Raw genomic sequence first — 18,191 nt, 5'->3', positions numbered from 1 at the left:
AAACCAGACCCTTAGATTTTGAAGCCATAGTCTGATATAACCTGTTTTCTCTTTATTTTACTTTATTTTATTTTATCAAACTGGATAAATTTCTAAATTACCTCTGCTTATTCAACCTAAAATTGTGACCAACAAGACTTGGAATGGATGAATCTGTCTGGTTTCATTCATTCCATGTTTGCATTACAAATCGCATACCTTTTCTCAAAAATTATTTCTTGGTAATCACATTTTAACAGTGAATCAGGGCTCTTTTGGTTGAGATAGGTGAGAGATGATTTTTAGCAAAGGTCAATGGTCATTTCCAGATAATCTTCTTCCAAATCACAAACATGACTTGATTTTGCCATGTTCACATGCATTCCAGAGCCATGGCAGCAGAGAGAATGCAGTACTGCAAGCTAACTCACTGCCCACTGCCAGCAGTATGATCCTGACTGGCTCAAGGTTGAATCTGCCTTCCATCCTTTCGAGGTCAGTTAAATGAATATGCTGATTGTTGAGGGAAAGAGGCTGACTCTGTAAACCGCCTAGAAAGTGGCTGGAAAACACCGTGAAGCAGTACATAAGTCTAAGAGCTATTGCTATTCCTGCATTGCTCCCTTTAAGTTCCAAGTTGGTTTGACATTTCTACAGATTTATCAGGTATCTGTGCATCTTGATTGCTTTGACCATGAAGCACAGCTTATTAAGTTTCTCTATCATGTGATAACTAATTTAGCTATTATGAGTCACATGAAGGAATGAGTGGAACATGATTTATTTACTTAATCTTTATCCCATTTATGCAATTCACATTTTGGAAGGGATTTGGATAGAGAGTGCCCAATTTAGGAGATCTCCCACTCTTGTAGTCAAGCTTCTCAACTTTGACAACTTTAAGATGTGTGCACTTCAAGAATGCTGGCTGGGGAATTCTGTGAATTGATGCCCACATATCTTTAAATTGTCATGATTGAGACCCTCCTTTGGAATCTATGTGCATGTACACTGTTTGTGTATGTATTTGCAATCTGCAACCCCATGCATACAATAAAAAGTGGAGTCTTTAAGTTTTCTAGTTGAAGAACAAAAAACAACTCAAAAATGCCAGGAACAAGGAGAGACTGACATATACATTGACTACTGCCCTGACTGTATCAAACACAAGACCAACATCCCACGTCCCAAAAACCACCACCCACAACAACCAAACTAGGTATGCATGCCCCAACTTCATCCAGGCCCACCACTACAGACCTTAAATGCAAGAAGCCTCGCAAACAAAATTCTTGAATTCCTCCTCCTTCTAACTACAGCTCTATTTGACCTTATATTTGTCTGCAAGACATGGTTGTACATATCCCTTCCAGACTCCATTACCACAGTAATTGATTATCATGTTTATTGGTCCAACCGTCAAATCCGTAGAGGTGGTGGTGTTACTATCTTCTATAAAAAGTCCCTAGATCTGAAAAGGATTCAAATTACACAGGAGCTTGCTCGTCCTAACACCATTATCTGTGAACTGTCACTAAATACCACACTTCACTTCTTATTATGCTATAGAGCAGTGGTTCCCAAACTTTTTCAGTCCACCTCCCCCTTGGTGCTACAAACTGATCTTCAGTGCCCCCCAACCTGTGGTGGAATTCAAGTTTTTTACTACTGGTTCTGTGGGTGTGGCTTGGTGGGCATGGCTGGGGGGGGGGTCATGTGACTGGGCGGTTTGCACGACAGAAGGAAGATAGTAACAGTAAAATTCAAAACTGCAACAATTAATTGCACATTAACTAAACCTTTTTAGTTAATGTTAATTCAACAAAATTGTTGAACATGATCCAGTGATACCAGGTTTTCAAAGTCTGATAGTTATTTATCAAGAACCTTAGTGACTAGTAACTTTGTAAACTCAGTAAAATTTAGTTACTACTTCACTGTTCAGTAAATTCTTAATGTGATGGATGGGCTTGATAAAGTGATACGAGTTTCCCAATGTCTGGTTTTAAGTCACTTAGCAGGAGTCTTAAATCACCACGTTCAGTAATCTGAAGTCGATTTCTTTGCTTGGAGAAAAGTTGGATGACCACACTGAAGCCACGTTCCACCAAATATGATGTTGGAAATGCAACAAGGAACTTCTTATCCACTCTCCATAGTGCAGGATAGTGATCAGAAATTTCTTTCTGTAACCAAAACTCTTGGTATGATTTCTTAAACTTTGGCTTCAGCTCAATGTCATTTTGCAGCTTTATGAGTTGTTCTTCCACTACCCCATCTTCCTCAGTATCTGAAAATGGATTTATCACCCAATCTGGAATTTCCATCAAAAGACATATCTTTATGCATCATGCCCAAATGGTCACAAAAATCTTGAAGATCATCATCTTGTATCCCACCTTGTATCCCATCTTCTAGCTGATGGAACAGCAAATTCTAACTTTAAAAAAGCAAACTATGATCTCATAGCTGCTGACCTCTCATCTCTTGATTGGCACCTTCTATTCACTGTCTGTAATACTGCAGAAGACCAATATAACCCTTTTTTTGCTACAAGTCAAAAGAGTCATTAAACTATACATACCATTAGTAACCCCCAAAGCCAAAGAAAACTACAACAACAAATTACCGATACCAATAAGGAAGCTCCATTAAAAAAAAAAAGCCCTTTGGTGAAAAAGAAAACCCTGGCTAAGTAACTAACTTTAAAAGCTTATACAAAACATTATGCCTCCAAATAAAAGCAGAATGTACTAATTACCACTGCGAACAGGAGGAAGAACTGTTATGCATGAAATCCATCCGAGCCTTCCATAATTTTGTAAATGCCAAACTTAAAGACTCAAAAACCATCCCACCCCTAAAAGGGCCCAATGGGGAAGACTGTAATGATGAAGCCATTAAGGCCAACTCTTCAATACATTCTTCGTTTCAGTCTTTGTCAACAGCAATGGCATCTGCCTCACATTTCTTAGTCGTACCACAACTAATTGCAACAAATTGCTACATATTGATTTTACAGAAGATAACATTGAAATGATGGATGATGTGCCTACTTCCTGAAAAAGCTTTCCACTGCCATATCCAAACCTCTAAGCACAAACTGAGATATCTTTCAGAACCAGCTCCTTGCCTGACCTATGGTCATTAGCCATGGTCATTCCTATCTTCAAAAAGGGATACCCCAGCCTAGTTCAAAATTACAGACCACTGTGTTGCATCACCTGCAAAGTCATGGAATCAACCATAAACCAAACCATTACCCTCCACTTAGAGACAAACAACCTACTCTCTAACAAGCAGTTTGGTTTCAGGAAAAATTTGTCCTGTAATCTACAACTCCTACACTGCAGAAACATTTGGACCACACAACACGACCAGGGTAAAGCAATAGATGCAATTTACATAGACTTCTGCAAAGCCTTTGATTCAGTGGTACACAACAAACTACTGTTAAAACTAAGCTCTTATGGCATTTCCAGATCCCTGCACAAGTGGATAGCTGTGTTCCTGTCAAACAGGCAACAAGTAGTCAAAATAGGGAGCACCCTATTAAACCCTGTACCAATTAACAGTGGTGTCCCACAAGGCAGCATTTTAGGACCCACACTCTTTCTGATTTACATAAATGACATTTGTGATCATATTATAAGTAGTTGTGTCCTCTTCGCTGATAATGTAAAACTATTTAACACCACCAACAATACTGCTGCCCTACAAACCGACCTTGACTATGTGTCAGAATGGTCGAACAACTGGCAACTCCAAATCTCAAATAACAAATGCTCTGTCTTACACATTGGCAACAAAAATCAGAACACCAAATACAAGCTGGGCAGATACAACTTCATAGATGACCCTCACTATGTCAAGGACATAGGAGTACTCATCTCTAATGATCTAAGCCCCAGAGCTCACTGTAACAGCATTGTCAAAAAGCCACTAAGAGTTGTTAACCTAATTTTGTGAAGCTTCTTCTCAGGTAACACTGTACTGCTAACTAGGTCATACAAAACCTTTGCCAGGCCAATCCTGCCTGGAATCCACATTGTATATCGGACATTAATACAATTGAGCGAGTCCAAAGATATTTCATGAGAAGAGTACTCCATTCCTCTGCTCACAATAGAGTCCCTTATGCCACCAGGTTTGAAATGTTGGGCTTGGACAACCTAGAACTACACCGCCTACGATCTGACCTAAGCATAGTACACAAAAGTATCTGCTACAATGCCCTACCTGTCAACGACTACTTCAGCTTCAGTCCCATGGATCTTCCAAGTGATCTTAGGGATCTTCTAGGGCAGAAGGTGCTTGGGATCTTAGGGATCAAATGAAATTAGTGACTGTAGATCACCGCAGTGTAGACAGTAAGGAAGGTGACCTTATCCGAAATATGCAACCAAAGGTGGGTTGCTCCCGATTCAGCCCAGTTCAGCTGAACCGGCAATAGTATTCAGCCCTGGGTCGCAGAACCAGCAGCCACCCAGGCCTGCCACACACCCCAACCGGTTCCCTCGCTTCCGCTTGTGCGCCACCATTTTGGATTTTAGTGACTGTGCATGCGCAGTTCACTGTAAACTGTTCTGCACATGCATGAAGAACAATTTACATAGAAGAGCTCAGGCGCTCATATTGCGTGCGGGTTGCGAACTGGTAGCAAAATCGGCAGCAACCCACCCCTGTATGCAACCCTTCTTACTTAGGCAAATGAGGCTAAAATGTTCTTCCAGTGGGGTCTCTGGGGGAAGCCCCACCTCCTTCTAGCCCTGAGGATGTTAACTTGGGGTCTTTGGTGCTCTCCGAGCATCTTCCTTGCAGATGTTCTCGCAGATGTCCAGTATCCAAATGGGCAATGGAACATCTGCAGGAGAACAACCAAGCTCAAAGAACACCATGGGCCCCAGGTTCAATGCTGAGATGCCACATTCTCTTTTATCAGTACTGTCCTTTCAGTGCTGAGAAGCAAGAATGATGTTCAGATCCATCTCCAATGAGTCACTGGGGCGTAAGAAGAGTGAGGAGGAGGTTGCATTTCATTACTGAATGCTCGGGGGGGGGAGGGGACTACATGAAATTGTGAATTGTCATCATCTACAAAGGGGTAAATTCATACATAGGAAACATTTTGACACTGCTGCTTTGTAGAACGTTTTCCTCTAATTTCTGTTCTTTTCTTAACATGCCTGGGAATTAATTGTTCACGCCGAGTCATGGATAAAAAGGGTCCATGTTGAAAATGTAATATCTTGTGCTTTATTAATTAGCTCAGTCATATTGCGGACTTCCCTTTTTCCCCCAAAATAAAAAATGAATTTAAAAAAATATTTCTAATTTTCCATTGAAGCATCTTGATGGCAATTTTTATTGCCATGATAATGGATTGTATTGTAGTCAAACTGCTGAGCAAATGAGCTGTATTTTTGGAATTGGGGTCCCTAATAGTCTCCCATCCAAATAGTAATCGGGTATAAATCTGCTTAATTTTTTGAGGCCTCAGAAGATGAACTTTGGGCCTCATCCTGTGAAACTTCCTCCCGGAATCCCATGGAGCTTCAGGGTTCCTGGCTGGATGTACAGTTGGCAGCAGATGTGCCCACGACAATTGATATGTGGTTAAATGTAGTATTGGCACAAGTACAATCTATGCCTGCCAATTGGAACAAAAAGTCTGCAGAAACCCTTTTATTCTCTGAAGAATGGAATGGACATTTTTGAGATAGGCAAAAATTGGGAAAAGGAGATGCACATATGAAGAACGGTTGCAGGAACTGGGTACATCTAGTTTAACAAAAAGAAGGACTACGGCTGACATGATACAAGAAACAATGGATGGAAACTAACCAAGGAGAGAAGGAACCTGAACTAAGGAGGAATTTCCTAACGGTGAGAGCAATCAGTCAATGGAATGACTTGCCTCCAGAATTTGTGAGTGATCCATCACTGGAGGCTTTCAAAATAGATTGGACAGCCACTTGTCTGAAATGGTAGAGGGTCTCCTGCTTGAACAGGGGTCAGACTAGAAGACCTCCTAGGTCCCTTCCAACCCTATTATTCTATTACTTCTATAATGGCGTTATAGATGTAACAAAGTCAATTTCAATAAATAGGTAGAGAAAGCAATTGCAATAACTGTGTGAAATAACAACAGGGAGTAATGTCAGCCTATACTGGACATGTAATTAATGAACTAACTTGGGGACAATCGGAGGTAAGAGAATTTGCAAAGGTCCTAGTCAGCAGATAACAGCTCTTCACAATGGCCAAGACACCCAACTCTATCTAGATCAGCAATCCTAGAACAGTATTGTAAGTGTTAATAATATGATACCTGGACATTTTAATACAATCTATAATTCAGGTAGTCCTCAACATCAGATGCTTGGAAGCTGGCATGTACTTATAATGGTTGTGGGGGGGGGAGTCATGTGATCACCATTTGTAACCTTCCCAGCCGGCTGCCAATAAGCAAAGTATGCGCTCTACATGGGGCTGCCCTTGAAGAGTGTTCGAAGACTTCAGTTAGTCCAGAACGCAGCCGCCCGAGCGATTGTGGGTGCACCCAGGTACACCCACGTTACACCTGCACTGGCTACCCATTAGTCTCCGAATCCGCTTCAAGGTGCTGGTCGCTACCTATAAAGCCCTACATGGCATCGGACCTGGGTACCTGAGAGACTGCCTCCTGCCGATTACCTCCCATAGACCGATCAGATCTCACAGGTTAGGTCTCCTCCGGATTCCATCCGCCAGCCAATGTCGGCTGGCGACCCCCCGGGGGAGAGCCTTCTCTGTTGCAGCTCCAGCCCTCTGGAATGATCTCCCTGTCGAGATCCGGACCCTTACGATCCTCCCGGCTTTCCACAAAGCCACCAAGTCCTGGCTGCTCCAGCAGGCCAGGGGGCCTGTGAAACATCCAGCCCCGTGGAAATTGTGAATGTTGCGGTTTTGTTTTTAAAGTGTTGTCTTTGTCTAGTCTTCCCCCTTCCCTTGTCTATTGTGAGCCGCCCAGAGTCCTTCGGGAGTGGGCGGCATACAAGACAAATAAAAACAAAACAAAAAAACAAAAACAAAACAAAAAAACAAAAACAAAACAAAGTCAATGGGGGAAGGCTGCATTCACTTACCTGTGTGATTCACTTAACAACTGCTGTGATTTGCTTAACAACAAAGAAGGTGACAACAAAATGGGGCACAGCTCACTTAACAACTGTCTCACTTAACAACCAAAATTTTGGGCACCATTGTGGTCGTAAGCCGAGGGCTGGCTGTAATAGGCAAGGGGCAAGAGGCCTTGTGTTCCTACGGTTGCCTGATAAGAGTTGGATATAAACAGTTTAGGGAAGGAAGAAACTGCAAAGACACACATTTATTCAATCAACACTCAGAACAATAAAAGAGTTGGACAGCAAAATTACATTACAATAATATAGCACAATAAAACCTTTTTAAAAATGCATGTAAAATTCCAATGATATAGCTTGTAATATAACATACCCAGGGCATGGCGTTTATTCTTCCTTACCACAGATGTCATTCAGTAGAATTTTATTTTAATAGCAGCAATACAAAATTTGACTATACTTTATGGAACATTAGGCTTCTCTTCTGATAATGGAAAAACAAGATTAAAAACTTAACTGATACTCCTAGCATCTGTTCCAACGAGGGAGAGATGAAAGGTTGATGGCTACCTTGAGACACTCCTGTTCCATTGGGGTTTCTGGAAAATTCTGTCCTGGAAAACGTCGCTCTGATAAATGTTATGTTAGAGTATTAGTTGGACCTAAGATTGGAAGAAAGGAGCATTAAATTAATCTTATTAGCCAGGAAGATGTTTAGCAAGAAATGTTATGAGGCTGTTGTGTAGTTCTTTACGGTGGTTCTCCAACATTTGAAACCTAACATGCCAGTAGAAGAGAATATTTGTAGCTCAGGGTTGAATTGTGAGGTCCTTGGTGCTCTGTGAGCCTGGTGGTTTTCTTGCAGATGTTGTATTACCCAAGGTGGCGCAGTGGTTAAATGCAGCACTGCAAGCTACTGCTAGATCAGCAGTTCAGCGGTTCAAATCCCACCGGCTCAGGGTTGACTCAGCCTTCCATCCTTCCGAGGTGGGTAAAATGAGGACCCAGATTGTTGGGGGCAATATGCTGACTCTCTGTAAACCGCTTAGAGAGGGCTGAAAGCCCTATGAAGCGGTATATAAGTCTACTGCTATTGCTATTGCTAAATAATATCATCAATATCATCATCATCTATGTAACCTAGTTCATTACCTAATAATGAATCATCTACCAGAAAACAACTACCGGTAAACTCAGAGAGCATCAAGGGAAATGTTTGGAAATGTTTGGAAATGTTTATTCCATTTGTAAGCCGCCCTATTCCCGAGGGACTCAGGGCGGCTAACAAGCAAGGTGGGGGGGGGGGAATACAAACAACAAAACAAAAGACAAAACAAGTTAAAAACAAAGCAACAGTCGCAGCAATTCAAGTGGGGTTGGGAACTTATCAGCCCCACCTAGCCTTGTTTTATAAGCAATCAGGCTGGTGTTAAGCCGCAACCATTCCAGACTTCCCTGTCTGCCTCTCCTCTAGCCCATATGAGACGGCAGGAAATCTAAAGACAACCTCGCTTACTTTCACATGCTGATCGTGTTCAATTGAGAAACCCAGTGATTGAAATAGAATTCAATTCTTCCATTTAACAGAATAAGAGAGTTGGAAGGGGCCTTGTTGTCCCCTGCTGCAACCCCCTGCTCAGGCAGACAATCTTATACCATTTCAGACAAATGGTTGTCCAGTATCTTCTTAAAAACCTCCAGTGATGGAGCATTCACAACATCATTCCACTGATTGATTGTCCTCACTGTCAAGAAATTCCTCCTTCATTCTAGGTTCTGGGCATTGCCTTTCAACCTGGAAGCACCTCAGTGCTTCTAAATCGAGTGCAATGCAATTCTTCCTATCAAGTAATTGTCTTCTATCATGTAAAAATAAGTATTGCTTCATGTTTGTTGTTCCTTGGGCATCCTGCTTGCCCCCAAATTCCTTTCCAAAGATCCCAGAATGGAGAGTTGATCACTCTGCTCTCTTTGGAGAATCAAATCAGTTAAATAAAGTGGTGGACCTCTTCTCATGAGGACTTGGAGAGGGGCATGCTGTACCTTTACGGTACCTTTAGTGCGTAACCTCTAACTTGTTGTCATTTTTTTTAATGACATAATGCATCTGCACAAAACAACTCAGCTGGACCGTCAATTCATTCTTCCCCGCTTCATCAATGACTCAACTCAAACAATTTAGCCACTTCCAAAGATAATGAATTGTGCATGTATTTTAATTATACAACATCAGGTAGCAAACTGTGAACATGATGAGTCCAGGAAAGGTGACCTACTTGTTCTCTCCAAGGCTTCACTTACACAATTCAACACAACCTCACTTATAGCCTGGTAAGACTTTCCCAAAATTAGTTCCAATCTCAGATTAAGGTCTTTGAGTACTCTTTGTGCTGAAAACTTGCTTTAATATTTCCAGCCAAAATTCCATTTTCTCATTTTGCTTTTGTGGACCTTTTTTTCATATACTTGCCTATGATGCTATTGGGTGCTCTCTAGAAGTTTAGGACTTGAGTTCCCACGTGCTCTAGTCAACCTGAGTAACAACAAGCCTTCATGGGATGGGTCCAAATATCAGAAGATAACCAGGTCACCAAATTAGGATGCTTGTTGTCTGGTAAAAGTAACCCATGATTGTATAAGAAGATAAACTGAACTTGTTCATTTCTAGACAGCAAAGGGCTATCATATTAATCCTAATCTTTTGCATTAGGTTTAGTTTACACAAACCTAATGCAGGAGATAACAGAGATATGAAAAGAGGCCATAAATTCATGCAAGACTCCTTTTTGTTTGTGGAAAAGCACTTGGATGAAACTATAATGTACGCTTGTCTGATTGAATGGGAATGGGAATACAGCCAATACTTACCAGTAATCTATTTTCTCAAATGTAAATGAATAATTTGCTTTTAGCCTTAACTTTCAGGTTCACTTCTGCTTTCTGATTCATGACATGTGCATGCATCTTCTTGACTTTTCTGGGGGCAATCCTTAAAATGTCCAGTGCTTTTGTGGATCCAAAGATTTCTTCTGCGGTGTTAACCTGGAGAAATCTACCTGGTTTTGTACATACAGAATGCAAGCAATTGCTATGTATTTCAGCAGGTGACTTAACCTGCTGTGGACACGTATTGAAAGTATTGTTTACATCTCTGAATGTGTGGATGAGAAATAGTCCTAGGTGAAACATTCATTTTCAAAGGTTTTATTTTCTGTTTTAAAATGGATGGGAAACAGCTATGGAATGAAGGATCACATCCTCTTTTTTAAAGCATTTGATTCAGATGAAGAGATTAGGTGGTTATTGGCTCTCTTCATCCACATATTATGGCTGCATTGGAGATATTTTTAAATATATGTGTAAAACAAATGAGTGTGTCAGTTGTATATATATTTGGAAAGGAGTCTATTTTACAGGAGTTAAAAAAACAACAGACTTTTACCAAATATGTCCACACAATGTAGAATGGGTCTATATGAATTTCCGTGGGAGAGTTCAACGCTCGCTTCGCTATTTCTTACTAAAATGAATCGGCCTGAAAAATCATTTTAGTTCATTCATGTCCCTTTGCATTATTCATCTTGACTAAGGACAAAACAATCATGGCAGAAAGCTCTTCCATGAATATTTATGTTAAATATTTAATTAAACTATTACTCTTTGCAGCTATGTGTCTGTGAAAACAGCCAATCCTCTGTGTATTACTCTGTTCCTACCTTTGCATTGGCTCTGGAAATGATCACATACATAACACATTTCTTTCCAAGTTTCAATTCAATATTTACCCAGATATTTGTCAATATCCTTGAAGTTGTAAGCTTGCTGTTCAGCCTTACTGTAATTAATTCTTGCATTATACGTTAATGCACAACAGTATAATCCAGAGGAATGGAAAGACTAGTGAGAAGAGAAAGGCTTTGATTAAAATATTAAAATACAGCAGGGAATTATTGATTCACTTCTACTTAAGTGTCTCAGCTGCATATTAATTGTATTCGTATCATCTGGAGTGTTTCCATCAGTGTTGTGATAACCATGTTTACCATAGATTAGACATTGCTTCAAATAATATTTTTTTAAAAAAATAAACAATTGCTAGGAAAGTGATATCCTGTGCATTAAAGCCTACCTCTAAGATCACAGAAAGCCCCGGCAGAATTGGCTTGTTTCCAATTCAATCAAATGAGGAATTTCAGTCGAATTGGTTTTTATTTCTTTTTTTTTTCCAGTGCTGTAAAGTTTCAATATACAGTATAATATTGCTTCTTGGCTTGGAACTCAGAGAAACAATATGGAGGCTAAAAACAATGGTGTAGTTAAAGGGCAAAACAAACTCCTGAAGCACAATAACAATTGTATTCGTAAAATAAATTTCTGTTACTTATATGGTTTTCTGAAGAAATGGTCAGCTGTTGTGATCCCCCCCCCCCTCCAACCTGCAAATCACTTAGACATCCATGGACACATCTCCCCAGGGTTGCTGACTTGGCTTGCCAACACTGTACACAAGAGGAAATGTACATCTGTATGTCGTGTCGCAAGCGGGGCCACCAGAAAGTATGGGAGACCAAATTCAAAGTCTTGAAAAGGCCAAAATGTCCCGCCGCCAGATTGTCATGACACTGGGAGAGAATAAGTCCCCAGAGGGGCCCCGTGGGCACATAGAGATGGTCATGGTACCTCAAGAGGTCATCGTCGAAGGTCCACGGGGAGGCCCTACCTCTGCCCTCTGTTGCTCCATCCACTCGTCGCACCACTGCACATTCCGTATCTGAGACCGTAAGTCCACAGGCTCATGAACTGCAGCAAAGGATTCAACGGGCAAAACTGCCCGGGGTGGAAGCGAGTCTGCAGTGTCAGAGTACTCCGGTTTCCGGGACAGAGCATCTGCCCTTTGGTTTTGTGCACTCGGAATGTAGGTCATTCTGAAGTTGAACCAGGCAAAGAATAGAGGCCACCGGATCTGGCGCTGGTTCAACTTGCACGCCATTGTTAGGAACTCTAGATTCCTATGGTCCATCCAGACCTTGACTTGATGCCTGGCCCCCTCCAGGTGATGCCTCCAGGCCTCAAATGCCACCTTAATGGCCAGTAACTCATTCTCCCAGGTGGTGTAATTGCACTCTGAAGGATTGAGTTTCCGCGAGAAGAAAGCGCAAGGGAAAAGGGTACTGCCAGGGGTTTGAGTCTGCAGTAACACTGTGTCAGATGCATCCACCTCTACCACAAATGGATGATGGGGATCAGGATGCTTCAGGATCAGCTCCTTCATGAAGGCATGCTTCAGGGCCTCAAATGCATGTTGCTCCGTGGGCCCCCAGCGAAAAAGCACTTTCTTCTGCAGGAGCTGAGTGAGGGGTGCAGTCAGGAAAGCAAAGCTGGGGGTGAAGGTCTGGTAGTAGTTGGCAAACCCGAGGAGTCACTGGACATCCTTCACTCGCCACGGAAGTTGCCAACTGCCCAATGCCTCTACCTTGCCCAGCTCCATCGCAATTCCTTCAGGGGAGATATGGTACCCCAGGAACATGATGGTAGTCTGCCGAACTGACACTTCTACAGCTTTGCGAACAAACGATGCTACCAGAGTCGTTGCAGGACCAGGCATAGGTGCTGCAGATGAGTCGAGTAAATCAAAATGTTGTTCAGGTAAATGACGACAAACTGATCCAAGAGGTCCCGGAAGATATTGTTCATAAAGTGCTGGAAAACTGCTGGGGTGTTGATTAATCCGAATGGCATGACTGTGTACTCAAAATGTCCGTACCGGGTGCCGAAGGCCATCTTCCATTCATCCCCCATGCGGACTCAGACCAAGTTACAAGCACCACGCAAGTCCAGTTTCGTGAACACTGTTGCCTCCCGGAGCCACTCCAACAATTCAGGAATCAGGGACAGTGGGTAATGATTGCACACTGTGATGGCATTCAAGCGACAATAATTGTAACAGAGTCTCAGAACCCCGGTCTTCTTTTTGACGAACAAGACTGGGGCAGACAGTGGCGAAGACAAGGGCCGGATAAAACCCTGGAGTTGTCCAGAAAGTCCCACAATGAGGCCAGTACCAAGTCAATGGGGCAGTCATAAGGCCAGTGCGGCGGCATTTGATCTGCCTCCTGCTCGCTGAAGATGTTCGAGAACTCTGCTAAGTCCAGCGGCAAGGACACCCTGGATGAACTGAGCATCTGGCCTGCACAGACGTGATGGGTCTGGTCGACACATTGCAGGGACGGGAACATCACCAGGTTCTGGGACCAATAAATCTGAGGGTCGGGTGCCCGCAGCCAAGCCAAGCCCAGGACCACAGGGAAATGCAGGCCTGAAGCAATGTAAAACTGGATGGCCTCCTCGTGATCCCTGAGGACCAGGCACAAGGGCTGCATGGTGGCCTTGATAGCCTGGCAGAAGCACCCTGCCATCAATGGTCTCGACCAGCATCGGTGGGTCCACCGGACACAGAGGGACGGCATATTTGGTCGCAAATGCCACATCCATAAAGTTCGTGGCAGCCCCGGAATCGACTGGAATCCCCGGTGGACTACCAGACAGGAGAACGCGTGTGGCCAAGATCAAGTGTCAAGGAGGGCCGTCAATCTCTGTCTCTGTGTGGGCCCGACCTAAGGTCTCCCTCAGATCGGGCTCTGCCCATTTCCTGACAAGTTGTCCCATAGCTGAGTGGGGACAGACCTCGCAGCCCCCTACTCTTCTTGGGGCAAACCGTGGCCAGTTGTCCAGGATCCTCGCAATAGAAGCACAACCCCCCTGCACGCTGTCTGTCCATCTCAGAGTGCAACAAGCAGGGTTTGGCAGCACCCAAATTTATGGGCTCCTCCCATGCAGCTAGGGTCTCCTGCGGGATCAGCACAGACGTGGTCTTCTGGGACGCGCGGTGAAGCCCCCGCCTCTGCAACCGGGCATCTATCTGGAGGCACAGGTGGATCAGCATGTTGAACATTGGTGGCCTGTCCACCCACACCAGCTCATCCTTCAGGTTGTCCGATAGCCCATCTTGAAAGGTGTCCATGAGGGCTGCCTCATTCCAGGCCGAATCTTGGCTAAGGAGCCAAAATTCACTGACATAATCCTGCAAGGATCCCTGGCCCTACTGCAGCATCTTGAGCAGTCTGGTGGCTGTTTCCTCTTTAATGGGGTCCTCATACATGAGGCTGAGGTGCTCGCAAAATCCCCTGAAATCGTCCAGCAAAGGGCTAGCCTGGGGCAACAAAGGAGTAGCCCAATGAGCTGTGGAGTCTGAGAGCAAGCTGATAATGAATCCCACCTTAGCCCAGTCAGTGGGAAAGTCCTTTTATCAGACTGATAAAAAGCTGGCATTGCCCCAAGAAAGCTGGAAACATGGCTTGGGTGCCGTCAAACTTGTCAGGCATGGCAACTGGACGTTTCCTCCAAGGCTGTGGGGGAATAACAGGCCCTTGAAGCTGAGCTATCTGGCCAGCCAGCAAAGCCGGCTGTTGTGCTAATTGAGTGTTCTCAGCATGGAGGTGCTCCATGGTGGCTCAATGTAGCTTTTGTTTGTATGGAGCAAGACACAAACTGTTCTGACCCTCCCCCCCCCCGACATGCAAATCACCCAGACATAGGCTTGGCTGTTTGGCACTCTTTAATCACGGCTTTATCAACTCCTTTGGCTGAAGGCCCAGACACGACTCACATGCAAGACTAGTTGAAAATCCAACAGGCACAGATACACGACATACAGAGTATTCCAATACAGTTTCAAACGGTTGTACCTTGCAAATTACTCCTCCCCACTTCTTTACTTATATACTCTCTTGGAAGGGGCCAAGCCACAACCACCTGGGCTTAATTATCATCTCTGAGTCTGCCTCGGCAGCTGCTGCTTCTGTTTCTCTGCCCTTCTCTGTCTGGCATCAGGAACAAACTGCCTTGAGTCCTCCCCACTGCTCCATGCCTCAGGCGCCTCCTGGTGGCCAACCAGCCTCTCTGGTCTCTGCTCTGAGTCTGAACCCTGCCCACGGTCCTCCACATCTCCCCTGGCAGACTCATATGGTTCCTCACTATCTGAGTCCATCAGCAGCTCAACCCAGTCTTGCTGGGCCACAACAGGCAGCTATTGCCTGGGCTGAATACATTTATTTTTTTATAATAACATACTTATATATCCATGGGAACAATTAAGAGAAACGTTTAAGAAGTTTCTTCTTTTTGTAGAAGCTGTTAAAGCCAAGCTTTTAGGTGGGCAGTTAAATAATGGCCATAGGGACACTGGCCAGCTACTTAAAATAGCTCAGATCCTTGCATATATGCCATGTAAAATGTAAGAATATTTCCATGTGATACTGTAGTCCCTACAGTAGGTTAACCAATAGGTTGGTTAAAGGAGCTGAAGATCATGCAATGAGCCTTATTGTGCATTATGAGCTCTTTGGAGGATTCACGAAAGCTTTGTATATTGCGTTGGCCAACAACTCAATGTCCCATGAAACACAAAACTCCTTAGCAATCTTTAGTCAAAACGAGAAGCACATACTATGGACCACTTGAGCAAAGTGTTAACTACATTTATGCCTTTTTATGATCTCTGTAATTCTCAAGATATCTGTTTAATGTTGTCATTATTCTCAATTCTGCTGTTCACAGAGAGCGAAGAGGTTTACCAGCGACAGGTGCTGTCCATTTCCTGCATCGTCTTTGGGATCGTCATTGTGGGAACAATCTCTGCAGCATTCTACTTCAGAACAAAGTAAGGCTCTCCAACTGGTCTCCACCCTTCCTTCTAGCCTGTCTAGACATTTTCCATCAAGTGGCATGGTTTTCTCCAAATATGCATATGTGTTTAATGGGACCAGCCTGTTTATATTAAATTTATATGCCATCCATTTATCCATCTTACTCTGCAATGCAATTCTGCAAAATGTTAGATTAACTCCAGGTTTGAATCAATACAAATCAATAGCCTTGTCCAAGTTGATTCAATGTCTGCATTAAAATGGATCTAATTTACACAATGGAATGGAATGGAATGGAATGGAATGGAATGGAATGGAATAGAATAGAATAGAATAGAATAGAATAGAAAGTGTCCTTTGAGGTCTCCCAGTCCAACCCCCTGCTCAAGCAGGAGACCCTATGCCATTTCACACAAGTGGCTGTCCAACCTCTTCTTCAAAACCTCCAGTGATGGAGACCCACAATTTCTGAAGGCAAGCTGTTCCATTGGTTAATTGTCTTCCCTGTTAGGGAGTTTCTCCTTAATTCCAGGTTACTTCTCTCTTTGGTTAGTTTCAAACCGTTGTTCCTTGTCCGGCCCTCTGGTGATTAAAAATAACCCATTGCTCTATGAATTATTCTTTTATTATACTCAAGTATTATATTTTATTTTTATATTATGGTGTGTTGCGTAGTCAGCCAGGTGTTTAAACTGGACTTGGTATTTTATCCACCTATCAAATCCTTCCCAAGGACCTGAGATAGACATATGTTATCCTTTGTTGGGCTTAAAGGTATGGTCGCCGGACGTAAGCTGCTCCGGTAAAACTGTCTTTTGCAATTGAGATAGTGATTTTGTCAATGCCAAGAGCACACAGTTGTATGGGGATTGCACACGAGGCACCTGTTACTATTGGTATCTTTGCTTTCTTTTGCCACATTTTATGGTATTATTAAAATAATACATGGCACAGTCAGCCAGATGTTTAAATCATATTTTGCATTTTTATCCTTCTATTTTATCCTACCCAAGGATCTGAGATAGACATGGGTGGATGTTTGATGGTGTTAGAAGTATTATTATACTCTGTGTAGAGTGATATGAGTAAGATTGTAAATACCCGTGAATCTCGTGGCACCATAAGACTTCACTGGAAAGAGCTAAGATTTTAAATAAACAATTATCTCTCGTGAAATTGTTCTTACTATCAGGAATATTATGTCCTTTGCAAGAATAAAGTGCTTTGGCATTTTTATGCTACTCCCTCCCTGATCATGTTTCGTTTTCTTCCCTTTGTTGTTTCATTCCTGGAAGGAAAGAGAAATATTTGCTTTCTTCAAACACACACACACACACACACACACACACACACACACACACACACACACACACACGACATTCTTTAGGGGAAGCCGAACAAGTCAATTATCCTGATGCATAATATTGGTGAGAGAGAAAACTCACCATACTGGGAATTATTCTGAGTTAAGTCCCATGGATTTCATTGGAAGGGGCTTTAAAACATTGTTTATTTGCCCATTATATTAAATTGGGTTCAATCCAATGCCTCTTCCTTCCCTGTATTTTTAAATTTTATTTTCACTTACTCTGTTTCTTTGTTCCATTTACACACTATTCAATCTATCAGGGACTCACAGTGGTTTGCAGTAATCTGTAAGAAAACTCAGTGAAGCTGAGGGGGAAGAAAGAGAGTGTATCAAAGCAACACTAACAAATGGCAGGTAGATGTTAAATGCCACATTTATCTTGAAAAATAGCTGTTGGCCCTTCAGTTGTCCACTCTAGGAGGGAAAAAAAGATCAAGCAACACCTAGATACCCCACTGTAATGAACTCATGGAGGGCAGGAGTTTTGTTAATTCAGTTTCCAAGGTTTATAACCTAATTCCTGCCAACTTAAAATTAAATCTTATTAATGAAGTTCAGTGTGAATTTTGCTTCTCTGATCAAACTTTCCTGTTAAGGTTTTAATAGTAACCAATGATAAGGTGACCAGATTTTAAAATTGGTAAAGCGGGACACCATTGTGGGGGGGGGGTGTTCTTGATTTAAATTTTTGCTGCTTGACGCTGCGGCTGAGGTGAAGCCACCAAAGCTCCCGCTGGCACCCCCGCCCGTGGCAGCGGCGGTGCCGCCTCCCCCTCCACTCGGAGCACCTGAGCTGGGCACCGCGTTACCCCTGCCGCCGCCTCCTCCTCCTCCGCCGTGCTTTTGAGAAGCCATGCTTTAAAGCTCTGGGAGGGAGGATGATGGGACCAATGACAGGGACCAGAGCAAATAGCAATAGACTTATATACCGCTTCATAGGCCTTTCAGGCCTCTCTAAGCGGTTTACAGAGAGTCAGCATATTGCCCCCAACAATCTGGGTCCTCATTTTACCC

The 18,191-nt window shown here is 43.1% G+C and overlaps 1 protein-coding gene across 1 annotated transcript in view; it reads left to right on the top strand.

Moving 5' to 3' along the window:
- The window catches only part of NRG3 (neuregulin 3), a 561,068-nt gene that overhangs the window by 512,132 nt on the left and 30,745 nt on the right, over nt 1-18,191 (top strand). Inside the window, exon 5 of the mRNA XM_087701943.1 lies at nt 15,720-15,822. Within this exon, the coding sequence (XP_087558069.1) occupies nt 15,720-15,822 (103 nt within the window). The remainder of the gene's footprint in view (nt 1-15,719; nt 15,823-18,191) is intronic.

This window comes from Thamnophis sirtalis, unplaced genomic scaffold (assembly GCF_051295495.1).
Source record: "Thamnophis sirtalis isolate CommonGarterSnake01/CBP01778 unplaced genomic scaffold, rThaSir2_p1.2 scaffold_15, whole genome shotgun sequence".
In the NCBI taxonomy this organism is placed as follows: domain Eukaryota; kingdom Metazoa; phylum Chordata; class Lepidosauria; order Squamata; family Natricidae; genus Thamnophis; species Thamnophis sirtalis.
Note: the sequence above shows the minus strand (reverse complement) of the source record. Positions and strands in the feature narration are given on the sequence as shown.